This window comes from Cnephaeus nilssonii (assembly GCF_951640355.1).
Source record: "Cnephaeus nilssonii genome assembly, chromosome: 20".
Lineage (NCBI taxonomy): Eukaryota > Metazoa > Chordata > Mammalia > Chiroptera > Vespertilionidae > Cnephaeus > Cnephaeus nilssonii.
In genome coordinates, this window is record NC_137091.1 from 21382725 (window position 1) to 21394927 (window position 12203).

The 12203-nt window shown below is 50.2% G+C and overlaps 1 protein-coding gene across 1 annotated transcript; it reads right to left on the bottom strand.

The window, feature by feature from the left end:
- Positions 1-299: 299 nt before the first annotated feature.
- LOC307115861 (carbohydrate sulfotransferase 6) lies at positions 300-11349 on the bottom strand. Its single transcript, XM_079799352.1, has 3 exons — positions 11270-11349; positions 10919-11131; positions 300-1719 (listed from the first exon to the last, which is right to left on the bottom strand). Exon 3 carries the CDS (start codon positions 1701-1703, stop codon positions 516-518), a length of 1188 nt encoding a protein of 395 aa, XP_079655478.1. The 5' UTR covers positions 1704-1719; positions 10919-11131; positions 11270-11349; the 3' UTR covers positions 300-515.
- Positions 11350-12203: the final 854 nt, after the last annotated feature.

Here is a 12203-nt window from a genome sequence, read left to right on the forward strand (position 1 = left end):
GTAGGAGCCAAGTTGTCTGAACTATTCCCAGTGCCCACAGGAAGTAGGGGCACGAGCTTTGTTTTCCTTTTTAAAAATATTTTTATTGTTGTTGTTTTTTTAGAGAGAGAGAGAAGGGAGAGGGAGAGATAGAAACATCACCAGCTGCCTCCTGCATGCCTCCCACTGGGGATCGAGTCTGCAACCCGGGCATGTGCCCTGACCAGGAATCCAACTGTGACCTCCTGGTGCATGGGACAACACTCAATCCACTGAGCCACACTGGCTGGGCACGAGCTTTGTTTTCTATGAAGAATGTGCCTGATGGAAGAAACCCAGCTGCAAAAAAAAGGACTCCAAGGAAAGTCAAGAAGTGGCAATAAACAAGGGGTTTGGGGAGGCCGTCCTTTCCTAATACAAGGGAGGATTCCCAAACTCCCGGCCCCTCCAGTAGCGGCCTGTGCCCTGTGTACCCCAGCCCTCTCCCCACCAAAGTCTCCGCCTGGCCCTGGCGACGGCCACAACCGGGCCTTCCGCTAAGGCCCAGGGTGTGCATTGGAGGAGGATGCCCAGCTGAAGCTGCTCGCGCCGCGCGGCAGCACCAGGTCCAGGGCCAGGTCACGCTGCTCTTCCTCAGAAAACACGGGTCGGTATCCCAGCAGCTGCAGTGCGCCAGCACACAACTCCTGCACTCGGCGGATCTTGGTGAAGGGCAGCGCGTGGCGCCAGGCCTGGGAGACGTTGAGTGCGTCCCTGGACGTGGTCTTGAAGGCTTCGCGGCGCGCGCCAGGCCCGGACCCATGCGTGATGTTGTGGATCCAGGCCTCCAGCTGCGGGGTGAGGCTAAGGCCCGCGAAGGCGTACAGTGCACGGATCTCGGGCAGCGGTGCTCGCACCAGGTCCTCGAAGCGCACCAGGCGGTAGCGGCCACGCAAGAAGGGCAGTGGCTTGTGGGTGGCGGCCTCAGCGATGCGCACGTGGCTGCGGCACACCTCCCGCACCACGCGCAGGCCTGGGTCGGCCTGCACCCACGTGCCGTTTGTGCCCAGCACAATGCCGTTGTCGCGCGCCAGTGCCTTGGCTGTCTGCTCGCGTGAGCGCAGCACCGCCCGCGGGTCACGCACCAGGTGCACGATGTGCAGGTTGAGGGCTGGATCGGTGAGCAGCGGGTAGAGCACCTGCAGGTTGAAGAAGCGCACCTCCTTGAGCACCACGTGGCTGTAGGAGCGGCAGGCTTCCTGCGCCAGGCCGAAGGGCCTCCGTGCGCACAGTGGCTTGCACACGGCCTCGCTGCTGATGGCTCCACGCGGAAAGGCGCTGCAGGCCGGCGGCGAGCACAGCGCGCGGCTCACGGCCCACTGGAAGAGGTCTGAGAGGTTGCGGCGCAACGGCAGGTAGGCATCGAACACATCCATGTCACACAAGAAGACTGACCGCACCAGGTCACGCACGGCCATGTGCAGCGCCGACGCGCTGCCCTGCGACAGGGTGGACCATACGTGCCACGCGGGCTCCATCAGGTAGAAGACGTTGGGGTGCTGGCTGAAGAGCTGGCCCACAAAGGATGAACCCGAGCGCCACGACGACAGCACCAGCACATGCACCCGTTCCTCGCCGTCTGCTGGGGATGTCAGCCTGGGCCGGGAGACCAGGAAGAGCAGGAGGCCAGCCTGCGCCAGCAGGAGCGCGATCACCGTAGTGCTGGAGATGCGTGGCAGCCACATGCTGCCTCCGAGGGGCCTGCGGGAGGGAAGGTTAGCAGTTAGGGAAACAGCGCCCTTGTCCACATCCCAACTTCTGCTCAGCGATTGCAGGGAGCAGCCCGGGGAATGTGAAGGTAAGACCTAAGCCACGATCTAGTCTACGAAGAGCAAAAGACCAGTGGCAGAATACTATGGGAAATCCTCTTCTCTTCCTCCCTCACTCCCTATCTGATGAAGGAAATATTTTAATATATATTTTTATTGATTTCAGAGAGGAAGGGAGGAGAGAGACATAGAAACATCATTGAGAGAATCATGGACTGGCTGCCGCCTGCACGCCCCCCTACTGGGGAATCTAATTCTGACCTCCTGGTTCATAAGTCACGGCTCAACCACTGAGCAACACCCGCAGGGTTGAAGGAAATATTTTAAAAACAAAACTCCTGCCTTTTGGTTAAGAATTCCTTTTAGGGAGATATGTTTAGGTTGTTTAGCTGAACAGCTTGATGGGTGATGTGAATCCTCAGGTTGAATCCTGGTTCAGCTACTTCCTAGCCTGTGATTTTGGACCAAACACTTAAATCTCTCTATGACTCAGTTTACCCATCTATAAAAAGGGGACAATATCAATCCTGGAGTATTGGTATGAGCATGGGGGGAGGGGAATGTACTAAACACTCATAATGGATAGCTAGCATTTTCTGCACATTGAGCTTCTGCATTGCTTGAAAATTTTTAACATGCAGATACAACTTTTGTTATTAAAAGTAAACAAATAAGTAAAAGACAAAGAACACCAACTGTTGCCAGCACCCATGGGGAGTGAAGTGCTGCAGGATGCTTGGACTCCAGAGGGAGGGTGTCCTTCTGGACCCTGTGAGTTTGCAGAAGAAACCAGTTCAGGGAGAGAGAGGATGGAGCTAGAGAAGCTGGGAGGTGAGAGTGGAGTCAGACCCCTGGTGGTTGCTTGCCATTTCCCTGCTGAGGATACCCACCACTTGTCCGGGACTGCTGGGACAAATGCCCACCTCTATCACAAATCCCTGGGCGATGTCTGGAGGAGCCTCAGGTCCTGAGAAAGCAGGAGCCCCACAGGGGGAGACAGCCCTGCCCTGGCTGCAGCTGGGCTCAGACCGGGTGCTGGATACATTTTTCCAAATGAGTGAACTAGCTGTCTCTCCTGCTAAGTGCGGGAGAGAGGACTGGCTTTGAGTTCCTGCCATGCCACTTAGGAGCTATGAGACCTAGGGCAAATGACTTGAATTCTCCATTTCCTCCTTCGTAAATTGGGGATGGGAATGCTGGTACAAATGCATGAGAGGAAAGGGCTTGGTAAGGTGCCATACTTATTTCCCAGGCTATTCTTGCTGTGTTGAGCTGGGTCTGGAGAGGAGGAGCCATGGGAGACCACTCAGATGAGACACCTGAGGTCACCTATGCTTGGAATCCCGACACTTCCCAGGCCCACCTCTGGCCCCAACCACCCTGAATCCTTTGGCGAATCTTTAAAATGTCATGCTTGTGCTGCAGAAAGGAACACTGAGCCTTCCACACCCCCAAGGTTCCTGAGTTTTCTCCTCTTTGTACATGGTGCTCCTGCAATGATCAAGGATGAGGTGCTTTGGAAGGTAGGGGCCTGGAAGTTTCCTCCTTAGCTTCACCATATTTGCTCCCTGATAACACCCTCCCTGTCCATGTCCCCACTGAGAGAAGCCAGGGTCTAGACCAAGCATGTCAAACTCGAGGCCCGAGGGTTGCATACCTCGTTTATTTGGACCATGGTAGCCTTTGAGTTTGACATGCTTGGTCTAGATCATGAGCAGATCCCATCTCTGTGCCTTCTCCTTATTGGTAGGCTGTAGGAGTGGAAGGAGGATGCCAACAGCTGCCATCTGCTAACTCCAGAACTGCCTCCTAGATCCCATGCCCACTCCTGGAAAACCTGGAAGACCCATCTGCTCTGCACTTGTTACCTCCTCTCCTTGAGGGTGTGCTTCCCCTGAGCACAGGGGACAGGAGAGGAAGGGAACTCATAACTGGTGTGCTGACATCAATCATCTCAAATGTGAGATGCTTTATATCCACCCTATGATTTAACTCAGCAGCCCCTGAGGCGGGCATTATGATCTCAGTTTTAAAAAATATATATTTTATTGATTTTTTACAGAGAGGAAGGGATAGAGAGTTAGAAACATCGATCAGCTGCCTCCTGCACACCTCCCACTGGGGATGTGCCCACAACCAAGGTACGTGCCCTCGACGGGAATCGAACTTGGGGCCTTTCAGTCTGCAGGCCGATGCTCTATCCACTGAGCCAAACCGGTTTCGGCCATGATCTCAGTTTTTTAGGTAAAGGACCCAAGGCTTAAAGAGACAGCAGGAAACCAGGACTCAAACCTAGGACTTCCATTGCTAAGCCCCTGGCACTTTCTTAAAAAATATATAATTTCAAAGAGGGAGGGCGAGGGAGAGAAAGATAGAAACATCAATGACGAGAGAGAATCATTGGTCAGCTGCCTGACCGGGAATCAAATTGTGACCTCCTGGTTCATAGGTTGTTGCTCAGCCACCGAGCCATGCTGACCGGGCACTCCTGGCACTTTCTGATCACAGTCGGCTGGCCTCTCTAGTCCCTGCGGAGTGCAGGACTCTGATGCTTTGGCTCAAGCACAGCTGCCTGGACAGCCCAGCCTCCCCTTGCAGAGAAGGATCTTGACCACAGGCCAAGGTGTTTGTTACCTGCACTCCAGGGAAGCCAGAGGTCTTCTTAAGTGACTTACACAATACAGGAACTGCTACCTGATCCTGTTATTGGAACTCAAGAACTAGGAAGGGGAGTGGAAACATCCTATGCCACGTAGGGTGTCCAGAGAAGTCCAGGTCCCCATAAGGAGACTTATGTTCAGCACACCTACCAATTGTCCCAGGGTTCAAAGTTAGGAAGAACATGTCAGGCAGGCACGGTGATGTGTACTTTTATCTTCATGATTGAATTTTATCCTCCCCGAATCCCCAGGAGGTAGAAATTATCCGTTTGTTTTAATTGAGGCAATGGGTTCCGACAATGAATATTCAGCTAGTCAGGCACAGAGCAGAGGTTTAAATCCAAGTGGAGGGTCCTGGGGTGGGTCCCTTCCTAAGCCTTTGCCTACTAGTTCCCCATCCTGGAAGTCCCCTGCCCTCCCCTATGAATTCTTTCCTGTTTAAAGTCATTTGTGAGTCATATATTTATTATAGGTTCAATTTTTGGAAGCGGTATCACACAGAAGTGGCACAAAATAATATACAGATGAGGGCATCGTGGGCTCATGTTTTATTTGTGAAAAATTAGGAAAGGGGTCCCATCCTCTGGCAGACACAGCCCCACCCCCAAGCACAAGAGCCACTCAATCAAAAGGAAGTGACATCCTCCGTCCCCTACGGGCCTCCCCTGCCTCCCAGTTCCACCAAGTCTTTGATGATGTTGATAATGATGGTGAAAATAATCATGTATTTCAGTCAAGCCCAAGAGGCCATAGAAAGAATAGAAAGTTCCCTCGTCTACTCTGACACCCAGGACCACCTTCCGCTGTCTCAAGTTACTGAAACTGTTTTGTCAGAAAGTCTTTGAAAATTTATTTTTGTCAAAATAATCCACATAGCTTGCCCTGGCTGGGTGGCTCAGCTGGTTGGAGTGTTGTCCTATGCCCCAAAAGGTAGTGGGTTTGATTCCTGGTCAGAGTACATACGGTACTTAGGTTTGCAGGTTCAATTGCCAGTTGGGGGGCATATACTAGGCAACCAATTGATGTTTCCTCTCACACTGATCTCTCTCTCTCTCTCTCTCTCTCTCTCTCTCTCTCTCTCTCTCTCTCTCTCTCTCTCAATCAATGAAAACATATCCTAGGGTGAGGATTTAAAAATAATAATAATAATCCACTTAGCTTAAATAAGCACAAGGTATCCCTGGAAGTTTATACAAGAGAGCGACCATATTAGTTCCCCCTGAAAGGGGGATGAAAGAGCTGGAGCCCAGGAATCTAGCTGTCTGGGCAGCGCTGACTTGTAGCCCAGCTTTGCCTGCCCTTAACTCAGCAGCATCTCCTGTCAGCAGCCTCTCCCAGCCCTGGCAAAGAATCTAAGGGAGTGAAATGTAATTATAGGTACAAATCCCTGGCTCAGATTTCTCTCAATTCAGCATCAGCTGGAGGCCATCCCTGTTTAGGAATCCCAAAGGCCAGAGAAAATGGATTCTGGATGCAGGATCAGTGGACTCTAGGTATTAAGGGCCACCCCAGAGGGGGCAAAAAGAGCTCTAATGGAGCCTGGCCATTCATTTGGGAGAAAGTTAAAAAGGAGGGAAGGAAAGAAGAGAAAAGGAGGTAGAGAGAAAAGGAAAATAAGAGAAAAAATATCAAGCAGAGAGGTAGGAAAAGAGAGATAGGAGGGGGAAGGTGAGTGCTTATGGTGGAGTGGGTACAAGGACCATCAGTAAATACCATCCACTGAGGGCTTCCTGTATGCCAAGCCTTTTCTACCATCTTCAGGTTTAATCTTCACAACAACCCTATGAAGTAGACCTGATGCTCATCCTATTTTACAGATGAAGAAACTGAGACTTAGAAAGATGAAGGAACTTGCCTAGAGGATCCGCATACACATAGCAGCTGAGTCAGAATTTGAACCCTCTAAGGTCAGAGCTTTTAACTATATAGTATCAAGTGGAAAAACACAGGTAACAAAACACACACAGATACACATACCAAGTGTGCTAATTGTGTATGATACCAACTGTGTTTAAAAAAACAGGAGTATCAAAGGGCACCATCAATAAAATAAAAGGACACCCATAGATGGGAGAATATGTTTGCAAATCATATACACAGCAAAATACTTATACCCAAAATACAAGTATATAAAATTCTGTTACAACTCCACATGAAAGACAACCTGATTTTTAAATGGGCAAAAGATTTAAGTAGAAATTTCTCCAAAGAAGATGTACAACTAACCTATAAGCACATGAAAAGATGCTTGACATTTTTAGTCACTAGAGAAATGCAAATCAAAACTACAATGAGAGCCTAGCCAGTTGCTCAGTGGTTAGAGCATCAGCCTGTGGACTGAAGGGTCTCAGGTTCGATTCTGGTCAAGGGCATGTACGTTGGTTGTAGGCTAAATCCCCGGCTCCATTCGGGGTGCGTGCAGGAGGCAACCAATTGTTGTGGTCTCTCTCTCACATCGATGTCTCTCTCTGTCTCTCCCCCTCCCTTACACTCTCAAAAAATCATTCAGGTGAGGATTAATGAAAAAAATATGAGAGCCCCCTTCATTATAGCCATCCACTTGGATGGCTATAATGAAAAAGATAGATAATACCAAGTGTTAGTGAGAATGAGGAGAAATTGGAACCCTCACACACTGCTGACAGGAATGGGAAATGGTGCAGTTGCTGTGGAAAACAAGCAGTTCCTCAAAAGTTTAAACAGTTACCATGTAGCAATTCCACTCCAAAATATATACCCGAGAGAATTGAAAACATGTCCACACAAAAACTTGTTTATGAACTGTCATAGTAGCATTATTCTAATGGCCCAAAATGGAAACATTTCAAATAGTCATCATTTGATGAAGGGATAAACAAAATGTGATGTATTCATATAACTGAATATTATTTGGCAATAAAAAAGGAATGAGGAAGAAAAAAAATGAAGTACCTGTGGGAAGCCGCCCATTGTCTTCACCAGCAGAGAGGTGTGGACAAGAAGCCCAGAATGCTGGTGACCCTTGAGCTCTGGCAAAGGTCAGAGCTATGCACCCACTGTTTAGTGGAGACAATGGTAGCTGAAGCAACTTCCCCACCAGATAGTTATGTAAATACTTACTGATAAGACAGTCTGTCACTGGAAATTGCCTGCCTAAGGGCTATAGGTGTATCCCAAACTGAATAAAAGGATGGCAAGGCCTGAGCCCAAGCTGAGTCCTCCTGGGCTCCCACCTGGCCCCCCAATTTCCAAATTATTTCTTCTTGTCTCGTCTCTTTCATTTGCGTGTGGCCCTTTCTCCAGATCCCGAACCCTGAACCACTCGGGATGTGGGTCTTCACAGTACCGATACATGCTACAACATGGATAAACCTTGAGGTGATTAACGCACAACACTAAATATACTCTAAGCCAGTGAATTGTATACTTTAAAAGGATGAACTTTAATGTATGTGTATTATATCTCAATAAAGCTGTTATAATAATTACACAAGTGTGTATTTATAAGAGGAAATCTGGAATGATGCATGCTAAATATTAGTGATTATTTCCTATGGCCAGATTACAAGTACTGATTTTTCTTATTAGTGTTTTGCTGCCTTTTCCCAGATAGTCTACAATAAACTTGTATTACTTTGGTAATCATAAAATCAGTTCTTTTTAGTTGGTTAAAGGAAGCATGGGTACAGTTTGCCTGCTCCAGCCTCCACTGCAGGGAGAGAGGTGCCTGCATATCTACCTCCCAGCTGAGGTGGTATCCAGTTGACCAGAAGGCTGGGCAGTAGGATGAATTACCTCCTATGCAGTGACAGTGTGGAGGCTCACACGCCCTCCCTCAGCCCTCTGAGCTGGGCTGGGCAAAACAGGTGGCCAACCCCAAGCCCTAGCCTAGCACATCTGGCATCTCTCTGCCTTCCCTATGAGCAACTGTGTGGCACTAGCCAGAGTCAAGGAGGCCGGAGTCACACAACCCGGATGTTGCTGGAGAAGACAGATTTGCCTGCACGAATGTATTGGGAAATGAAATCAAATTAGTCTGGGAAAAGAGCCTCAAGTCCCCGAGCTCAGAGTCACCCTGGGGGAACTTTAGAGCAGATAACCCATAAACCCCTTTCCCTAGCTCTGGGAGTTGGGGATCCTCAAAGTACACTTTGCACAGCACCTCGTGTGGTCTAAAATTGGGCCTAGAACCTGGCAGCTGGAGGGCCCTACAGTCTGGGCCTTCCACCTCTTCTCATTAGTAACACACGCACGGTATGGAGGTAGGGGGTGCACATTTAGCACGTTCCCCTGTGTTCCCCCAGGTGTTGACTGAGCCCTTTTATTACAGAGATCATCTGGAATGTTCTCTGGTTTATTTGTGTAAGCTTTTATTTTAACTGATTGATTTTTAACAAGTAAATCATTCTTACAAATCAATGACATAAAAAGAGACTGTTTTAGAAGAAAACAACTCAAAACACGTAAGTTGTGGACCTTGTTGTTTGTTTGTTTGTTTTGTTTGTGTGTGTGTGTGTGTGTGTGTGTGTGTGTGTGGACCTTGTTTGAATTCTGATCCAAAGCAACCAACCATAAGAAGATATCTTTAAAGCAATCAGAGAAATTTGAATATGAACTGAGGACTGTACTAGGTGATATTGAGAAACCATTGTTAATGCTATTATCACTACCCAGAATTCTCTTGTTTATGCATTGCTGTACCTATCTCCCCTTACGAGAATAGAAGCAGGATGTGGTCTGTCTCTTTAGAGAAAGGAGGTGGGTAGTACAGTGGTTAATGGTGGGACTCCACTTGATCATCTACTGTGTGATCTTGGGCAAGTTACTTAATCTCTCTGTGCCTTTTTCCTCCTAATCTATAAAATGGGGGAAATACAACAGGGTTGGCAAAAATAGGTTTACATAATACAAATAAATAATAAATAAATAATATAAGAATAAACTGTTTCACATACTCCAAACTGTAAACCTACTTTTGCCCATCCCTGTATAACCCAAGGCATGGGATTAATTTTTTTAAAAATATATTTTATTGATTTTTTTACAGAGAGGAAGGGAGAGGGATAGAGAGTTAGAAACATTGATGGGAGAGAAACATCAATCAGTAGTTGCCTCCTGCACACCTCCCACTGTGGATGTGCCCGCAACCAAGGTACATGCCCTTGACCGGAATCGAACCCGGGACCTTTGAGTCCGAAGGCCGATGCTCTATCCACTGAGCAAAACCGGTTAGGGCGGCATGGGATTAATTTGACAATTAAATGAGTTAATATTTATAAAGTAGTTAGGACAATATCTAGTACAAAGTACACTTATAAGTACTTGTTCGGGAATATTCCAATCCCTGGGTGACAACTATATTCTATGATTCCAAGGGGATCCTTGGATTTTACAAGGAAAACTCAAGGACAATTGCCTAACCAGGTGCAGGTGACGCTAGCACCCGAGTTACAGAACGTGGCAAGCCAGGCAGGGGCAGAACATGTACACAGAAAACACAAAACAGCGAGTAAAGGCCAGAAGCCTGGCTTCTGAAGCCAGACTGGGCTCCGATCCTGCCTCTCCAACCACTGAGCTCCCTGTGCTTCAGCTGACTCTTTGGTAGAGACTATCACGGCGCGTACCATCCAGGATGGAGAGGAGTGAATGGAACAACCTGATCCCTAGCATAGTCAGCGCTCACTGACTACGAGCACACCATTCTTATTGATTTGAGAGAGGGAGGGAAAGAGAAACATGGATCAGCGGCCTCCCGCACACACCCTGATCGGGATCAAAGGGGCAACCTGGGTATGTGCCCTGACTGGGAATCGAACCCACTACCTTTTGATGCACTTAGACTGCACTCAACCAACTGAGCCACACCGGCCAGGGGGCAGCACACTATTCTTATTAGCTCTGGCACTTGGCTCATTCACTCATGGTTTCAGGGCAGCCAAAGCCTTTCTGTTTGTTCTTCCGTCCTCAGCTTTCCCATCCCCACGTCTCCGGTACAAGAGGGAAGGAAAAGGAGGGTCGACATTTGCTGGGCACCTATGCTGAGGCCGAGAGAGGTCTCTGTTGTTGCCCAGGCAGGGGCTGCCAGACTCTAATCAGCTGGATCTGGTTCCAAATTCACTCACCAAGCTGCTGTTCCTCCGGAGTTCCGTGGAAAATGCTGTTGGAGAGCTTATCTAGATTAAAGCCACCCTTTGACCCTCAAGTTTCAGGAGATAAGGGATCCCCAGCCTTGATCTCACGATGCCAGGTGCAGCTGAAGTCCCGGAAGACTGAAACTAGTGCCCGGGGCAGCGACGGCCGTTGCGCGTTCAGATAAAACCATCACTTTCAGCCCGGTCCCCCCGAACTCGCCCCGCCCCCCCAGTTGCAAGATCAATGTCCCCCCCACCTCAACTCTGCCCCTGGCTCAGCCCCAAGCCCGCCCAAGGTGGAGACAGCCGCGCGGAGAGGGGACGAACCAACGCACCCCCAAGCTGGAGGTCCTTGGCTGACCTGGCGCGGCTTCCGAGGCTCCGCGAAGGCTCCTGGTCGTCTCTTCCAAGTTCCACTCCACAGCCCGCTGTCTCTCCGCTGGGAGTCCGCACGGGCCGGTTTGCTCCGTGGAGATCCCAAGGTTACTAAGGGGCACCCGGTGATACCAGGGATGGATGGGGCTTCGCGGATACCAAGATGTTGGAGGCACCTGGGGACCCACGGCGGAGGTACCTGTAAACACGGCAGGAGTTCCCGTAAAAAAAAGAGAGGCGTCATAAGATGGGGTGGCGGCAGTCCTGGAGCTACAAGGACCAGATTTCGTCCTGACCCGGGGTCCCCGCCCGCACCAGCCCCGTGGCCCCGCGCTACCTGTGCGGCCGCCGGCGGCCCGTGCGCGGTTCGGCGCTGCCCGCTGGGAGCGGAGCGCACACAATGAGGCGCTTTCAGACGTGGCTGCGGTCCCGAGCTGGCAGGCGGGAGCCAGGGCGGGAGGGAAGGAAGAAGCCGGTTGGCCACCGGCTCCGGCTACCAGCCCCACACGGGCCGAGGGGCCACGCCTCGGGGGTGGGGTACGGGGGGGAGGGACAGCTGGCCAGGGGCGGGCGCCGGAGGGCCCTGGGTCAGAGGAGGCACAGGTGGGCTCTGGGGTTGCAGGAGGCGCGCTGTTTGGGGGAGGGCTCTAGCACAGTCACCTCTCATCTCACTAATTGACCAAAACAGTCCCAAGAAGGGAGGCTCCCAGGAGCACAAAAGGCCCTTGTGAAGGAAAAATTAATCGTAATTTTGCCCCTCCTCGCTCTCGGTGGCATTCTCGCAGCGAAGTGACTTGGAATCCAAACCAGCTTCCCAAGGCCCCAGCCTCAGCCCTAAGCCAAGTACAAGGCACCTTGATGCCAGGTGAACCCACAAAGTAGTGGAGCTGCGAGGGGCTGAGACAGCAGGTGGCCCTCAGGAACTAGGCCCCAAGCTGGCCCCTCTCGTCCCCTCCCTGCTCTAGCCAAGAGGACAGCGAGTCCCCGGATAAATACAGGATACGTTTCAGTAAATAAAGCAGATCGCCCCCCTCCCCCTCCAGATAAAAGAGCAGAGTCCAGGCATTTGAAAATGATAGACAATTCTGACCTCTGGGAATCCGTGGTGGTTCTAAAAGAAGTCTGCTGTGAGAGCACTAGTATAGATTAGTGCCTTCTTTCCAGGATGCGGCTTGGCAAGATGAGTTAAAATCCTTAAGAACAGTCATAAGCTTTTTGAATTAGTAATTCCTTTCTAGGACCTACCTTAAGGAAATAAACCAGCAGCAAGG

Excerpts from the sequence above, each read along its gene's own strand:
- LOC307115861 (XM_079799352.1), bottom strand. The coding sequence starts at position 1,703 with ATGTGGCTGCCACGCATCTCCAGCACTACGGTGATCGCGCTCCTGCTG.